Below are 17,253 nucleotides of genomic sequence, written 5' to 3' on the forward strand. Positions count from 1 at the left end.
CATCCCATTGTACCCCTCCTCGGCAGAGTCATGAATTTAAGCCTCAACTCAGGGAAAGTGGGGCCAGGCTCCCTTTGCTCAATTCCAGTTTCACTGTTTTTTGCTTTGAGTCACTTGGTCTCAGTCTTGTCGTCTGTGAAATGGGAATAATAATAGTTGTTATTATAACTATTATTTAATAACAGTTATTATTAACATGGGAATCATAGTAGTTCCTTTCAGGACGTGTACGCCAGACACCACAGGCCGCTGCCCCGAGATGGCATGGCCCGCCAGCTGGCCCGCTACCTGCAGGCGCTGGACAAGGACCCCGCGCGCTACCTCGCCTACGCTGTGGCCGCGCTCCTTCAGCTGGACGCTGGCCTTCTGCAAGGCCTGCTGGCAGCTGCAGCAGGAGCCCCGGTACCACACGGTGCCCGGCCTGGCCGCCTGGTTCACCTCAGGGGCCTCCCCGGCTGGGGCCTCCCGGGCTGGGCTGCAGCCATCTGGGGCCTCACCTATCCCGGGCCACACCCACCTGGGACTGCAGCTACCTGGGTCCTAGGCTGCGGGGACCTCACCTGTCTGGGGCTTCCCTTGTTTGGGGACCTACCTGCCTTAGGGCTCACCTGCTGTGGTCCTGGCTGCTGGAGACCTCAGCTCCTGGGGACTTCATCTGCTGGGCACCCGCTACCAGACACCTTGCCTCCCGGAGTGTTACCTGCCTGGGGACTGTGGCTGCTGGGGACCTCCCCACCAGGGCACTCGGCCCCTGGGGAACAGGCTCCCCAGTCCCGACTTCTGGCTGACCCAGCTCCTCGTGATCTCTGCTGTTGGCAACAGCCTGCGACATGTGCAGACAGTGTTGTGACCATTTCCAGACGCCGATGCGGCTGGGAAAACTGACGTGTGCCCCCCGTATCCTACAAGAGTGGTTGTCACCTCAGGGCGGTTCTGCTCCCCAGGGGATGCTCAGCAATGTCCAGAGACATTTTGGGTTGTCCCACGGGGGAGGGCTTGATGGCACCTGTGGGTAGAGGCGAGGGATACCCCAGACCCCCGACAGTGCGCAGCACAGCCCCCGCATGGAGGATGGTTTGGCACCAAATGTGCAGAGGTGAGAAAACCCCGCTCTAGACCTTTCTATGGCTCGAGGCAGGTGTTCAGAGCCCTGAAGGTGTTCAGGGCCCCTCCTGCCTCTGCAACCTGGGGTGCGCTCCGCGGGGTGGGGGGACAGGGCGGAGTGGGGCCAGGCTATCCAGGGGTCAACGTGGAGCGGCGCTGGGACAAGGGACCTTCTGTGCCTGGCGTGCAGGGCCAGGTGTGGTGCTCGGGGCAGGACGGAGGAGGGCAGGTCCCTGAGAAGGAGGGCGGGGGGGGGGGGTGCGTGTGTGTGACCGTCAGCCTGGCGCGTGCACAGCCAGCGGCACGCGGCGTGACCATCAGTGTATGGCTGTCATGAAGTCATCCCTGTGTGTGCGACGCTGGGGTGATTCCGATTGTGTGTGCACGTGTGATGTGACGACCGCCTGCAGCTCTACGTGTGTGCCGCGTGTGTGGTTAGTCTGGGCGTGAGACAGAATATGTGGCGTGTGTCTGAGTGTGGGACATTGTGGGGTCCCTCTCTGAGCGTGCCGGGCTGTCTGTGTGGCTGGAGACGTGTCGCCGGGTGCGATGCAGTGGCCTGTGTGTGCAGCTCCGTGTCCACTCTCAGCGGGGCTGTGCGCGTGGGCGTGTGGCGGTGGGCGCGGCCCGAGTGTCTCTGTGGACGCGTGGTGACGTTGCCAGCGCCCCTCTTGCATGCGCGGTGCTGAGTGTGACGGCGACGGAGCGTGTAGGGACTTGGGCCGTGGTCTGCGTGTGTTGTTGTCTGCTGCTGCGTCCCTGTGTGGGTGGCGGTCTCTGTGCCCCGTGACTGTGTGTGTGCGTGTGTGTGGCCGCTGGGACCCCAGCCCCGTGTGTGGCGTGCGCCGCTGAGAACCCAGCCCCCCGCTGCCGTGTTTACGTTCCAATTCTCCCGAGGCCGGGCCAGCGCCCTGTGGTTGGGACGTGGGATCTGGTGGGGGACAGGAAGGCCGGGGTCCCGAGAGGCCCAGGGGAGGGTGCATGGAACTCACACGCACACGGAGGCGGGGCTCGGGGACCACCGGCCCAGGCCCCAGGGCTGGTTTTCCCACCGCGTGTCCTGCACGGAATGACCTTCCTCTCTGAGGCCTGGGGCCTCCTGGGCTGTCTAGGATGGGGAAACTGAGGCTCCGAGTAAGCCCCACTTTGGCTTCTGTGGCCTCTCCGCCGAGGCCAGGCTGAGTCAGCCCAGACGGTGGAAGAATCCACCACCCCAAACCTCAGAGTCAGAAGGCTGCGGGGGCGGGCGGGGACCCCAGCCAGCCATGGCCCTGAAACTGTCTCCCAAGCAGACCACCCACGGGCTGGGGCCTGGCCGCCACCCCGCTCTCTCTCGGGGCTCCCTGGAAGTCCTGCTTGTCAGCTGCCTCGAGCGCCTCTAGCTGCAGCTGGGGCCTGCGGGGCTGGGACGCTCCTGCGGGGCTGCGCATGGGGACTGAGCCCGGGAAGGACACAGCGGCTAGACAGTTGTCCTCAGTGCAGTTGCGTGGGATAGAAGGGCGGGGACGACGGTCGCTTAGGGGACCCATCCATCTGGGGGAAAGGAAGGTGTCATCTGAGGAGCCCCCCAGTCTGGGGCAGCTGAGGAGGAGATGTCCTTGGAAGTTGGAAGGCTGGGGGAAGGGAAGTCGCAACCTCAACCCCCCCCCTCTGACGGGCAGGAGGGGAGGGGTCCCCGCCCTCTGGCCGCCCGGGTGCTGCAGGCTCCAAGCTCCCGCCCCTCATCCGACCGTGGGACCCAGCGCCCCCTCCTGCACTCTGGGAACCCAACACCCCCCTCTGTCGGGGCCTGCCAAGCGTCAAGGTGACACCGTGGGCAAATCTAAACACCGCGACGAGCTTTTTCCGTCCTCTGCGGAGGCTTGTCATAAATCCCCCGTCGAGGCCAGGCCGGGGCTTTTATGGGCCCAGGACCCAGGTCCCCGGGGACCCAGCTCTACCCCAGCAGGCGCCGGCTTCGGGCTGGATGGGACTGGCGCCCGCCCCAGACCTCTCTCCGCCCCGGGAGGTGGGCAGCTCGTGGGTATTTTTAGCTGTGAAAGGAGATAGTGGCTTCGAGTTCACCCTGGTGGCGTCAGACCCTGCAGAGGAGACCCTCTGGGCCAGGGAGGCCTGGATCCACCTAGACGTCAGTCTCTTCATCTGCAGATAGGCTCCCCCTTCCTCCTTCCCAGAAGGCCACACAGCTGAGAGGAGCACATGGGGCCAGGACAGGCAAACTGGGTCCACCTAGACCTCAGTCTCTTCATCTGCAGAGGCTCCACCTTCTCCCCACGGAAGCCCACCAAGCACAGAGGTACGGAAGGGGACGACAGGGAGGGGCAGAGGGACCGGCAGGCAGGTGGGAAGGACAGTCCCTGCCAGCATTGACCCCATTCTCCCCAATTTCCTTTTGTCCCCTGTAAACAGGACTCCCTCTGCATCGACTCCCTTACCCCCAAAGCAAACGATATCCTCCCTTGACCCTGCAGGAGTGGGGGGTCCACCCGTCCCCCTTTTCCAATGGAGACGGCGCCCCCTCCCTGCACACCCTCACTCCCTCGCCCAGCGTGAATCACAAGCCCAGCTCGATTTCCCACACTTTATCTCAACACAGTTATCGCGAGAGTCCCGGGGCCTCGACGGCATGCTGTGCGCATGCGCAGTCCGTGAGAGCCGATGGGAGCCGTCGGGGCGCGTGGCGCGGCCTCCGTGTCGCCGGGCCCCGTGAGGTAGAGTCACACGCAGGCGCACTCGCGCGCCGACAGCTCGTGCACCGTGTGGTAGCGGCTGTGCGCGTCCAGGAAGGACACCTCGTCCTCGTAGGCCGTCGGGCGGCAGCAGGGCTGCGCGCGCACCCGCTCCCGCCGCAGGCGCCTCCGCTGGCGCAGGCGCCGCAGCCCCAGGTCGTGGACGCGCGCGGCCGCCTCGCACGCGCCTGCGCAGTAGCGGAACAGCACCGTCTCGTCCGACGCGTAGCCCAGGCCCAGCTCGCTCACGCGCACCTCGAGCTCGCGCAGCCCACACGGCCGCGTGCCCGTCCGCGCACGCGCACGCCGCCGCCGGGGCCCCGCACGACGGCGCGGACCTGGGGGCCGCCCGGCCCAGGGCGTCAGCTCGCGCAGCTCCACCGCGTCCGGGGCGCCCTGCAGCAGCGCGCGGTCTGCGAGGGGGAGAGAAAGGAGTGAGTGGGGGGCGCGGGAGGAGGGGAGGGAGCCCCACCTCTCTGTACCCCACTGGGACCCCCGCCCTCGACCCAGACGGCTTCTCATCTCACTCCCCGATCCCGGCGGCCTTGGGGGCTCCCACCTGAACCCCCAGGGCGTCCAACACCCCTTTCTGAACTCAGCTCATATACTGGGCCGCCCAGAACCTGGCCTCCCTTCCTGGGTGTCCGTCCGGGGCCACTTTCCAGCCCGCCCCACCTTGAACTGAGCTCACCCGGGTCTCTAAGTCACTTCCTCTGGGCCCCGCCTCCACCCCATGGCCGCCCATTCTTCTGCCACCCCAATTCTATCTGGGCCCAAACATGTGCTGGGCTGCTTGAAGGTGGGGGTCCCCCTGTCACTGAGCTGTGACGAAAAGAAAGGAAGGGGCTTGCCACGGGGCGGTGGTGACCCACCTGTGGGCTCCCTGCTGCCCCAGGGACCTAGAGCACCCTCTCTGGGCAGTGTTGGGGGGCTGCTTCCACGCCCCCATCGCCCACCCTTTAGTTAGGCCATCAAGAGTCTCTAACTCTCTCTAGGGCCCCCACCCAAAGCCTCCACTGCTTCTCTGAGCTCCTGGGCTGTTCAAACTCCCCACTCCCTGCCACTCCAGCCTGCAGTGGGCCTCAGTTTCCCTAAGAAACCAGATTAGGGTGGTGCACAAGGGAGCAGCAGGGACTGAGGTGTACCCCATCTGAGGCATGCATGGGCACCGAACTTACGGTCAGGGCCAGCCCCATGTAACAGGTAAGGAAACAAAACATCCAAGAGGGCAGAGACTTGCCCAAGGTCACTCTACTAGCAGGTGGCCGAGAGAGAGAGAGACAGGGGCCCAAAAGACATTGTTCCCACCTCCATCATTCACCCAAGTTTGGCTCACGTCCAGCCCTCTTCTCACACACTTTCCTGGAGGTGCCCCAAGTCACAGATTCCCAGGGCCCTGAAGCCCAAATTTATGACCCAGGCGGCTGGCCCTGCCCCAGTTCGCTACAGCCCCAAGAGAGAAGTGCCAACATCGGAATGGCGGGCAGTGCTGGTGGTGGAACTGCTGGCAGGCCGAGGCTCCCAGCCCTAGAGCAGGTGGCAGTCACGCTTGTGGTTGGGACAGGAAATCCGGAGTTTAGTCCCTGCCTATCCCCAAAGCTGGCACACCTGGCTGTCAGAAGAATAAGCCTCCTGGGTGGCCCAATGAGGACGGGCTGTCTCTTGCCCTGGGAGGTGTCTGTTCCCATAGGGTGTCTCTGAAACCAGACAAACCCAGATTTGGCCCCGCAATCTCAGACAGGCGGTGGCCCTGCTCCGTGCCTCAGTTTCCCAGGCCGGTGAAGCTTGCATAATGCCTGTCTTGGTGGAGGCGGAGCGGTGGGAAGCTGGGGGCGGGGATGGCTGGGCAGTGTATTCCGTGCTCTTTGATTCCATGCGTGGGACTGGGGTGGCCAGGATGGTGCTTGGGGTTAGGTGCACGCCAGGCTCTCGTCTGGAGCCCCAAATCCCACCATCCTGGTCCCCCAGCAGCAGAGTATCTAGTATTCTAGGCAGTTCTTCGTGGGGTTGCCAGATAGCATACAGATGCCCCGTCCAATCTGACTTTCACATAAACAATGAATAATCTTTTAGTATATCTGTCCCTGCCTCCCTGCAGCAGGGAGGCTACTTGCACAGGGCCTGGAACGCAGAGAGTCCCAAGCCTGGAATTCCACCATCACCGCATTAGTTCCAGGGCCAGAGTATGGGGACTTTAGGGGCTCGGTGCCCAGTCCCTTTCTCCAGTAGAGTTGGGCCCGGGGACAGGATACAGGGCGGGCAGTCACCCGCACATGGGCTGAGACCCTAGCCGGTGCTGCCTGCAATTCCTCCATTGGTGATTTGCCCCCAGGTCACCTGGAGCGCTGGCTTTTGGGGCCCCCCCAACTCCGACCGCCCGGGTCCCTGGGACCCAGCGTCCTGGGACGCTTGCAGGAGGGGAGCAGCAGTGGAGCTCGCTCGCCCGAGGCCATCCTTGTCCATTGTGAGGATAAGAATGGGGGACTGTGTGTGGCGGCAGAACCCGCATGAATGTGCACACAGGCGCCGCGCACGCGCCCCGCTCGCGTCTACGCCCGGGGCGCACCAGCTCGGGGCCTACGCACAAACTTGGTCCAGCAGAACTGGCCCCCGGGCCGGGGCCGCGCCGTCGGGGTGGGCGGTGCCACTTTCCCACCTTCCCAGTCTGTCTCTCCCCGCCCCGTCTCTCTTCTCTCCGTCCCCAGCCCTGTCTCTGTCTCTGCGTCGCTCTTCGCCTTCCTAGATCCCTCTCGGCCTCTCGCACTGCCCGGGCAGGTCACTGGGACCTGGATCCAGCTGCCCTCTCCGGCCACCCCCCGCTGCGCTGCGGGGCCGCCCGGGCCGGGTGCCCAGGTCTAATCTCCATCTGGCCCCCACGGCCCCTCAGGGCCAGAGCCTAATTCCTTGTGACAGCTGAGCCGAAGGACCCCAGTGCCCAGCCAGGCCGTTGGGGGGATTTGCACCCTCCTTCCACCCCATCTAAAAATAAAAAAGACACCCAAACCGGGCTGACCCTTCCACTTCCGCTCCGCTGCCTGAAACCCCACCGCTGTGGCCACCCACCCGTAGGTCCGGGTGTCGCCCACGCCGGGGCGGGGACTTACACTGGGCCAGGCGGGCGATGCGGGCGTCCAGGGTGCGAGGCAGGCGGCGCAGCGGGACCAGCGCGGGTCTGAGGCGGTGGCTGAGGAGCAGGCCCTCGCGACACATCCAGAGGGACAGCACCGAGCTGCACAGCACCGAGGCCAGGGCCGCCGCCTTCCAGCGCTGCATCCTCGGCCTGCGGGCACGGGGTGGTCAGCCCCGCGGCCCGTCTGTCCCTCCAGCAGCAGACGGGCGCAGGGCGCTGGGCCAGCCACTGTGGACGCAGTGGGGCCCGCGACTTTGAACAACCCACGCTCAATAATGGCCCATAATAACACAGAAATAATTCATCAATAGGAACCTAGAAATGACTCATCCTCATTGACCGAGGTTGTGAAAAACTCCCCAAGGAGGGGTTGGGCTCCCTCGTGCCGGGGGTCACAGGGAACTGCCCCCATCTGGGGGTCCCAGGGGCTGATGGTAGAGTCCAGACTTGCAGCAAGGGCAGGAGTTGGCTGGGTGGAGGGGAAGGGCATCTCAGGCCGGGGGAACAGCCCGTGCAAAGGCCCTGAGGCTGGCCGGAGCTTGGAGAGAAAGGAGGTGAGGGCCTTCCGGCAGGTGGCACTGTGGGACAAGAGTGGGGAGGAGGGGTGGGGTTTAGGACAGTCTGGGAGGCAGGAACCTGGGGTTGAGACTTTGTTCCCTGCATATTGACGTCCCTGAGTGACTCTTTGCCCCTCTCTGAGCCTCCGTTTCCCCTCCAAGTGGGTAAACTGATGCCCAGAAGTGGGTGGATGGACCAAAGCTGTCGGGGACGCTGAGTCCCACCTCCAGGTCTTTTGCACAGGTGGATCCTTCCACCCAGAACTCTCTTTCCCTCCCGTCCCTCCCCATTCCCATTCCCATTCCTATTCCTCTTTCCCTTTCACTCTCAGCTTGGACCATGCCTCCTCCAGGAAGCCTCCCTGGACCGCCTCCCCTCTCCCCTCCAGCTTCAGGTCCTGAGCTTCCCCCACTAGGACACCGGTGACACGGCCGTGACTGCCTGGTGGCGTCCTGCTCACCGCACACAGTAGGTGTTTAGTAACCCACGCGCATTCCCCACCCCCACCCTGTCCCGGCCGCCCGGAGCCCGCGTTTTCGTCCCCGCCCGGCCGCCTGGTGCCCGCGGAGCCTGGCCTGGCGGGCGGCCCGGTGTAAACATCACAGGGAGCCGGGCTGGACGCCGCCGCCCTGGGCTGGGCCCGCGGGTCGCCCTGCGGTGCGCGGGGACGGATTTGCGTGCGATTTGCATGTCATCTGCATGCGATTTGCATGGGCCCGCCGTGTGGACACGCCCACCCCCTGGGTTCGCCAGCACAGGAGCTGCGCCCTCCAGACAGTAAGTAACTTGGGGGGGGGGAGGAAATGTTTATTAAGCGCCAGCTGTGTACCAGGCCTGGTGCTTGAGCCCATGAGAGAGCACCAGTATCTCCATTTTACAACTGGGGAAACCAAGGCACAAAACGGGTTGGTGCTTGTCCGTGGGCATTTGGCTACCAAAGGATGTGAAATTCGAGCCCAGGTTCTTGGCCGCGGCTCCCACCATGCAGGCGGGCTGTGCTTGGAGGCAAACGCCGCAGAGTCGCCCCAGGGACGGTCACTGTTGGCGGTCATTTCATTCTTCCCTGTTTGTTACTGTGGGTGCCGTTGCCAGGGACTCCCCTAAACACGGTCCTAGCCCAGCCTGGGGGGCTAATGGGAGTCGCCCGGAGGGGAGGCTGGCCCCCCCACGGCCGCCCAGACGCATTATTAAGTGCTTAGTAGACAGTTGCTGAATGAATGAAGTAATGAACACAAAGAAGCTTGGCACTGGGTGGCTCAGATCCCAAATTGAAGGGTCCACGGTGTCACATGTGTCACTTTAGTATGGCACCAACCCCATTCCAGAAACCCACCCTCGTTTATTAAGCACTGACTGTATACTAAGCCCAGAGACTTCAACTACCATTTCTTTTTCATCCTCCCAATAAATCCATCCATCCATCCATCCATCCATTCATTCATTCCCTCATCTAACATTAACTGGGCACCTGTATGATGTGCCAGGCCCTCAGGCACTGTAGGGACCAAGACAGACAATATGCAAAAAAAAAAAAAAAAAAACATAAAAAAGATTAAAATGATTTCAGTTGTCATGTATTAGTAATATGAAGACAAACATAACGAAGGGTTAGTCAAGGGTGTTGGATCCGCTAGGGGTGGTCGGGGGGACCTCCCTGAGGAAGTGGCACGTGTGACCCAAGAGTGAGGAGTCAGCCGTAGGAAAATGTGGCGCCAGGTGTCCCAGGCAGAGGCACGGCCCGTGCAAAGGCCCTGGGGCAGGATGGGCCTGGCGTGTTGCAGGCACAGCAGGGAGGCCCGTGTGGCTGGAGCAGAGTGTGGGGGGAGAGGGAGGAGGGGAGGGCAGGGAGGGGACAGGGCAGGTTGTGCAGGGCCTGGTGGGCCCCGGGGAGAATGTGTCCTTCTCAACGTTGTGCAGCAAGCAGAAGGCAGCGCCAGAACTTGTCGGTGCCCAAACCCACCCCTTTGCTCCTTGACGAGCCCCTACTTTATTCCCAGTCTCGTTCTACACACTTAACACATGTGATGTCGTCTCAGCCTAAGAAGCAGGTAGTGCCCTTATCCCCATTTTACGAGCGGGAAACTGAGGCCCGGAGATATGAACTGGCTTGCCCAAAATCACAGAGCGAGGATTTGAATGCTGGTGGCTTCACCACCAGGAAAGGCAGACAGGCGAGGAAAGCCCCACCCCCGACCAGGAGCCCAAGGTCACTCTGGACCCGTGGCACTCTGCTTGCCCTCACGCCCAGGTCTTGGAGTTGCGTGCCTCAGTTTCCCTGTCCGGCTGGAACAAGCCTTGGGCTGTGCTGGTCTGTTTCTAACAGGGGCTTAACACAGGGCTGGGCGGGTGAAGGGGGAGTCGGTCCCAGACTGGCCTGGCCACGGGAGCCCCTGGTGGCCTTGGGGCCGCAGACCCCCCAGCCAGAGCTCAGGGAGGCAGGGGGCCGCCGATGAACGCGGCCGGGAGGCACCTCCGATAAGCAGCCGCTAACAATGGGCCTTTCTGTGTGGGGGTCACCTAACTGGTTTGTCCCTGGCACGGGCCCGACCAGGAGGGGTGACGCAGGTGTGCGCGACGCATGCTCCCACCGCTGATGGCTCGGAGCCCGGCGGGGGGTTCGCACACACGGCACCCTTTGGGGCTCACACTCGCTCACGCCCAGCCGTGTCCCGTGCCCGCACACACTCGGGCCCTTTCTCTGTCATACACACGCAGCGCTGTCCACGCACACGCGTCACACGCTCGCTGTGCTGTGCTCTCACACGCAGACGTGCTCACACCACCATCCTTGGGTGTCTTCACACTCTCGACACACAGTCCCAGCTGGGCACGGTGGCTCACGCCTGTCATCCCAGCGCTTTGGGAAGCTGAGGCGGGAAGATCACTTGAGACCAGCCTGGACAACACAGTGAGACCCCATCTCTAAAAAAAAAAAAAAAAAAAAAAAGAAGAAAGAAAAAAGAAAACCCCCCACACATTTGGACATTTTCACACACATCCAAACACTGTCACACTAACCCTTGGGCATGATCACACGTGCACACTTAGGCATTTTCATGCTTAAGCCCAAACACGATCACATACACGGATGTTTTCAGACTTATATACTCGAACAGTCACACACGCTCAGATATCATCACACCCACACACTTACACACTGACACAGACACACACTGGCGTGTTCTCGCTCGTGCTTGAAGACTGTCGCACCCACCGGCACACGATGGCACACGATGGCACCCACGCACGCACAGTGGGCCGGCCTCCCCTCACCTGCCCACGGGAGCTGTCTCACGTCCTCAGGCATCGTCCTCGCACACTGGCACAGAGGATGGGCCCGACCACACCTGTGTGGCCTCCCAGCCGTCCCGTGAGCACCTGTCCCTCTCCAAGTGTGTAGGGACACACGCCATCCATCGTCACTGCCTGCTTGTCCCTGAGACCCTCACCCCCCGGCCACTCGCTCGCACATGGGGTCCGGGGGGCACGGGTGCGGTGGGCTGAGGGTGGCAGGAATCGGGGCAGGGTAGGCAGGTGGCTCTGGAGGGGACTGCCCCGCCCTGACCATGCAGGTGCCACCTACACTGCCTAGACAGGGCCCGGCCAGCGGTCCCCCCCCAGTCCTGGAGTAACTGTCCGGACCCTGAGAATCCACAGTGCCTTCTTCCTTGGGGTCCGCGCCAGCCTGAACTGCAACGGGAGGGACATAGGACAGACCCCGAGTTCTAGCTGGAGGCCACAGACTCCCCAGTGCTGGGGCAGTGAAGGAGGGGAAACTGAGGCTCAGAGAGGGACGATGAGTAACCAAAGCTGCACAGCTGGGCAGGCCCTTCCAATCCGCCCAAGGAGCCAGCAGCCAGCGCAAGGGGGTGTGCGTGTTTCTGGCAGCTTCCTTGGTGGTGCCGGAAGATGTTGCTCACGGTCCTGTGCCCGGCAGTGCCCCGGCACCCCTCTTCCCACCTGGCTTCCCAGGGCGCGTCCACAGGGCATACCCCGTCCTAGGGGCAGTAGCCTCTGTCCTGCAGAAGGCCTGGCCTCAAGGAGTCACACCCGAGAGAGTAAGAAGCGGAGGGGACCCTCCCTCCATCCAGTCATCTCTTCTAGTCTGGGGTAGCCCTGGAATTGGGGCCGATCCCTATCTGGCAAACTCCTACTCATCCTGCAAAGCCCTAGCTCCTGTCTCCCCTTCACCAGGAAGAAGCCTTCCCTGCTTCCCATCTTGGCTGCGTGGGTCCCTTCCTTTTGCCCAGCCCCGCCAGCATGGGGTCTGTGTCCACGGCTGTGTTTGCTGGGCGGGGAGTTTCTGGAGGGACATCCTGGGCTGAGGTCTCTCAAGGCGCGGGGCAGACTGAGAGGTGGCGTTTCTAGAGGCGTGAGCTTGCTGCGCACCCCAGGTCCCCCGCTTCTGCCCGTGGGGTGCCTGGGCCCGTGCACACTCTCCTTCCCCTCCGCCTCACTCCCAGCCTCCCCGGGACTCGGCCTCCCCGTCTTCCATCAGGGCCTGGCGGGTGTCGCCCAGCACCGTGGGAACGCCGGGCCGGGCCTGGAAGAGCTTGACCGGCTGGCCCCGGGAGTGCCCTGGGCTTTCACTGATGGGGAAACTGAGGCCCCATGAAGGGTGGGCTCTGGCGGGGGGTCTGTGCCTCTCTCGAGGCAAAACCCAATGATTCTGCAAAACAAGAAACAAATCCCGCAGCCCACAAAAATGTGCCCCCTCCCTCGGAGGGCCCCAGGGCCCGGCCCCACCCCAGGAGGGCACAGGGAGGCCGGGACGCCTCGCGCTGGAGACCCACATCTGGGGGCAAACCAGGAACATCTGGCAAGCACAGCTGGTTCCGTGCTGCGTCTGCGGGGCCGGGGGCCAGCCCATGGGGCGGCTCCGTGTGTGGGGTGCAGACGCAGACGCCCCCGGCTGACACTCCAGGCCTGGCCACGGGAGGGGGCCAAGTCTCTCCTCTCCTCCCCCCAACTCAGAAGCTGAGCGCTGCCCGAGTGCTAGAACCATCGCTAGCTCCCTGCTATTCCAAGCATCAAGTTCCAGCCCCTGCGCTCGTCTTGAGGGGCTCTGGGCTCTCTCTTCACCAAAGGGAAGCTGAGGGGAGACTGGCTTCTGGGGAGGACTGTGCTGGCTGCCTCGTGATAATAATAGTAGTAAAAAATTAATAATAATAATAGCTGATACCAACACTAATGAACACTATTGGTGCCATTCTAAGCAAGACAGGGACTATTTTGTCCCCATTTGGTAGATAGGAAAACTGAGGTGCAGAGAAGGGAAGCGACCTGCTCAGAGTCAAACAGGATAAGTGGCCCAGCTGGGGTTTGAACACAGGTGGTCAGGCAAACTCCTACTCATCCCTCAAAACCCAAGTCCCAACACCCCTGCCTCCATGCTCCTAACCACATGCTACATGGCCTAATAACAAAAACAACAACGATAACATCAACACCTGGCAATGTATGGTATTATATTGATTTAGTGCCAGGCATGTGTGCTCAGTTCTTTCCATACATTGAATTCTCCCACCGTCCCTGAAAAAAAGATTTTTTGTTTTTGTTGGGTTGTTTATTTATTTATTTTTGAGACAGAGTCTCGCTCTGTCCCCCAGGCTGGAGTGCCGTGGTACAATCACAGCTCACCGCAGCCTCCAACTCCTGGGCTCAAGTGATCCTCCTGCCTCAGCCTCCCGAGTAGCTGGGACTACAGGCATGCGCCACCACATCTGGCTAATGTTTTTATTTTTTGTAGAGATGGGGTCTCGTTATATTGCCCAGGCTGGTCTCGAACTCCTGGCCTCAAGCGATCCTCCTGCCTCAGCCTCCCCAAATGCTGGGATTACAGGTGTGAGCCACCACACCTGGCCTAAAATGTTACTATTATTGGCCACGTTTTCCACACGGAGAAATTGAGGCTCAGTGACGTTAAGTGACTTGTAAGTCACACAGCAAGTAATCAGTCGAGCTGGGGTTTGAACCGGGGTCTGACTCCACCACCGCCGGCTGGGGGCCCCCGGCTTTTGGTAACCAGGCACTGAGGGGCGGGGAGGTGAGAGGTTTTCTCAAGGGCAGACAGCACAGCGCACCTAGCAAGTAAAAGGCCCTGGTGGCAGGAAGCCCAGAGTGCCAGGCCAGGTTCTACCCCGATAAACACTTATTGAGCACCTACTGTTTGCCAGGGCCTGGGCTGGGGGCCAGGAACTCGGTGATATCCAAGGCCAGCCTGTGCCCCGCCCTCAACAAGACAGACAGATCATCAACGCGAAATGAATACAGTAGTTTCGATGCTAACTAGCGACACAGCGCGAACAAGACGCAGCCCTGGGCGCTGGGGACTGCTGCCAGGCTGGGAGGTCAGGGAGGGCTTCCCAGAGGCGGTGGCCTTGGGGCTGAGACCTGGCGCCACGTGGACACCAGGGGAGAGCGTTCCAGGCGGAGGGAACCGCAAGTTCAAGGGCTCGGAGGCAGACCGTGCCTGTTGGAAGGGACCGGTGTGGCCGCAGCAGCGGGGGACACACGCAGGGGACGGTGCAGGGAGATGAGGGGGGAGGCAACGAGGACCCTGTGGCCCTCAGGCCCAGCCCCGCCCCGCCCCCGCCTGTCCCCTGCCACCTGGGAATGTCTGGGAGGCGGGCTGGGGACAGTGCTTTGCAAACCTCTGCGGTTGGCCCATAAAGTCCCCACCTTGACCGCGGCCGGCGAGCGGCTGGCCCGGGGCTGGCCTGGCAGGCGTCTGGGGCTGGCAGGAGGGGCTCCCCGGGGTGCGATGACAGGATCAGCCTAATGAGGCCTGGCACCGCTAAGCAGCTGGCGCGGGGCCCGGGCGGGTGGCTGGAGAGACATGGGGCTTCCAGGAGCGGCCAGGAGGACGCCACAGGACGCTGGCCACCGGGCAGAAAGGGAAACTGAGGCACGGCCCCCTCCAGTGAGGGCCGAACCCTAACACCGCGCAGAAGACTGGGGACCACCCCTTGGGCACCCGAGTCATCTTCTCAGTCTCCCCAGATTCAAATTTTGCCGCGGGGCTGACACTCTGTGCTGTCTAGGCACGAATGGCGCCCTCTCTCTGGGCCTCAGTTTACCCTCTTGGGAAGTGGGAGCCACACACTGCCAGCTGGGCCCCTGTCTAATTTCTTCCCAGGGCTGCCTGACGCCTGACTCCATTTGCATTTGAGGGGAAGATCCCTCTGCTCCAATGTCGTGTCTCCCAGAGACCCTTCTGGAACACCCCTGCCACCGGGCCGTTCACGGCCATTGCCAAGGCTGCTTTGGGAGCCTTTTGGCCACCTCCCCCCCCTCCCCGGCCCCATGCGCAGCAGGTGCCAGGCCCGTCTTGTCCTCTGCTTCATCCTAGCCCAGAGCTTGGCACCTTGGGGCTTAACGCTCAGGAAATACCCAGGGCACAGAGCGATCCCTCGGCATGGCCCAGCCTCAGTTTTCTTGGCTGCACAATGGGGAGAACCAGGCCTCTTGCGGGGACCTGCCCGGCTCTCTGCAGGTGCTCACCGGGCAGAATGGGAAGACCCCCCCGCGTCTGCCCCCAGTCTCCCCTCATGGGCCTGGAGCCCTGGAAGCCCCTGCCTCACCTTGGAGGACCAAGGGGGACGCATCCGCAGGGGAGACTCACAGACCCTCAGCAAAAGTGGCTCAGCCCAGCGACTCTACATGCATTTAGGGCTTGTCCCTCTCTTCTGTTTATTCAGCTCTACCTCTAGGGATCTGTCCTTGAGTGCCCCAGCCCAGTCCTTCCCCTGCCAACCTTCCAGAACAGTCTCTCCTTCTCTCTCTCTCCCCCCCACACACTCACCAGGGCACCTTGAATATTCCAAAACTAGCCACACTATTTCCTGCCTCCGGATCTTTGAAAGCACAGTTCCCGCCACCTAGAATGCCCTTTCTTTCCTGCTTAGAAAACTCCTACTCATCCTACGGAGCCCCAGCTCCAAGGCCCCTCCTCCAGGAAGTCTTCCCCGACTGATCTTCCTATGCTAAGGTAGAGCCCTGAGGACTCCCTCTCTGGGTCTCAGCAGCCCTGGGTCTAAGTCTGTCTCCCTTGAAGGACGGCCCAACGGCCGTGACACTAGTCAGCCACGCATTGTTGCCGGCAAACATTCCTGGAAACAGTCTCTTGATTGTGTTCCCGTGCCTAGCTGCAAACTTTTCGGTCCCTTGTGCCCAACTCTTGAGAGCCATATCCTCCTCCTCTTGCTCCCTGAAAACGCACGCTGATGGTGGAATTTCAGACACTGTCCCCAGCCGAAGGGGGAGGGTGTTTTGTTCTCTTCCCTGCACCCCTCCAACTTGCTCTTGGCGGCTTGCTGGGGGTGCAGTGGCTTTGGAGCCCCCGAACCCGCAGGAGTCTTAGGATGAAGGGAGTGGGGAGGGCTGGCCGGAGGGCCCCAGGGCAAGAAGCTGGGGGTGGGGAGAAGCTGGCAAGGCTGGGATTGTGCCCCGCGCCGACATCCGCCTAGGCCAGTCACGCCCGGTTGGGGCTTCCTCAGCCCCGGGCAGTAGGAGACAAAGATGTCGTGGAACTTAGACGAGGACGTGGGGCCGGGGGCGGGCAGGCAGGCCTGAGAGTCAGGGCTCCCGCAGCCCCCTTGCCCCAGGCCCCTGGCCCTGCGCCCCAAGCCCTTGGAACCCCGCAGCTGCTGGGGGGGGAGGTGGCGGTGGCGGCATCCACCCTGCGAAAGGCCATTGCTCTCTCCAGTGCGCCCCACAAATCTGCCCCACTCTCGGCAGCCCCCGGGTCTAATGACTTTTAACCCACAGACCACCTCCTGGGACAATGTTGAGACTGTCCCCTGCAGGGGACGCCTTTTAAAAAAAAAAAGCAGGGAGGGAAGGCACAGCCTTCAATCCCCCCATTCCCAAATCCAGGATTTGCCCTTAAGAGACACCGCCCCCCCCAGGTTTTGACGCCCTCTTGTGGCTGAGCAGGCAGCCGGGGCGCTGAGAGGGCCTGGCCCTCACCGGAGGACACCGTGTCCCCGCGGCGGCGGCAGCGCGCAGGGCAGGCGGCCGGGACGCGCCGCTGACAGATGTTTACTTCTGCGCACAGCTGGTCTGCGGCGCCCGGGCGCCCCCCACGGCCCCTCGCCGACCACAAGGCCAAAGGGGTGTCTGGGTCTCGCCCTCCGGAGGCTGGGGAGCGGATCCGGCCGCCGGTGCCGCAGAGGCGCTGCCCCAGCTCCGGCTCGCGCGCGGGGTCTGCGCGGCAGGAGGGCGCGCCCGCCCCGTCGGGCAGGGGCACCCCGCTGGACCCGGGCTTGGAGAGCCCTCAAGATCGCCCTCCGCACCCGCCTCGTGCCACGCGCGGACCTGTCGCCCCGCGACCCCACCTTCATGCGCCCTCCGGGTCTCTGCTCGCTGCCCGGAGACCCCAGCAGCCCCCCAAGACCTCGTGCGTGGGGCGGGTCGTCCCCCCTCCGCCCCGCCTGCCCTTGCTTACCTGCTCGGGGCGCCGGACTACCCGTCAGTGGCGGCCGCGCCTGCCGCCCGCGCCGGCCCCAGCCCCTGCCCCAGCCGCCGCGACCGCCATCCGGGCCGCCTGGGCCCGCGGCGCCCGGGGGGGCCCGGGCCAGAGGGGGCGGCCGCGGGGGGGGCGCGGCGCGGGCCGGCCCATGGGGCCCCCCCGGCTCGCTCAGCCGCGGGCTGCGGCCATCCCGGCCCGGCGGGGGCTGGGGCTGGGGGGGTGCCCTGGACGGCCGCCGGCTCGGAGGGCGCGGGGCGCAG

At 63.1% G+C, this 17,253-nt stretch overlaps 1 protein-coding gene across 1 annotated transcript; it reads right to left on the reverse strand.

Moving 5' to 3' along the window:
- Positions 1–3,671: 3,671 nt before the first annotated feature.
- NRTN (neurturin) lies at positions 3,672–17,110 on the reverse strand. Its single transcript, XM_012761637.2, has 3 exons — positions 16,970–17,110; positions 6,938–7,113; positions 3,672–4,246 (listed from the first exon to the last, which is right to left on the reverse strand). Exons 2-3 carry the CDS (start codon positions 7,104–7,106, stop codon positions 3,822–3,824), a joined length of 594 nt encoding a protein of 197 aa, XP_012617091.1. The 5' UTR covers positions 7,107–7,113; positions 16,970–17,110; the 3' UTR covers positions 3,672–3,821.
- Positions 17,111–17,253: the final 143 nt, after the last annotated feature.

The sequence above is a fragment of the Microcebus murinus genome, chromosome 27 (assembly GCF_040939455.1).
Source record: "Microcebus murinus isolate Inina chromosome 27, M.murinus_Inina_mat1.0, whole genome shotgun sequence".
Lineage (NCBI taxonomy): Eukaryota > Metazoa > Chordata > Mammalia > Primates > Cheirogaleidae > Microcebus > Microcebus murinus.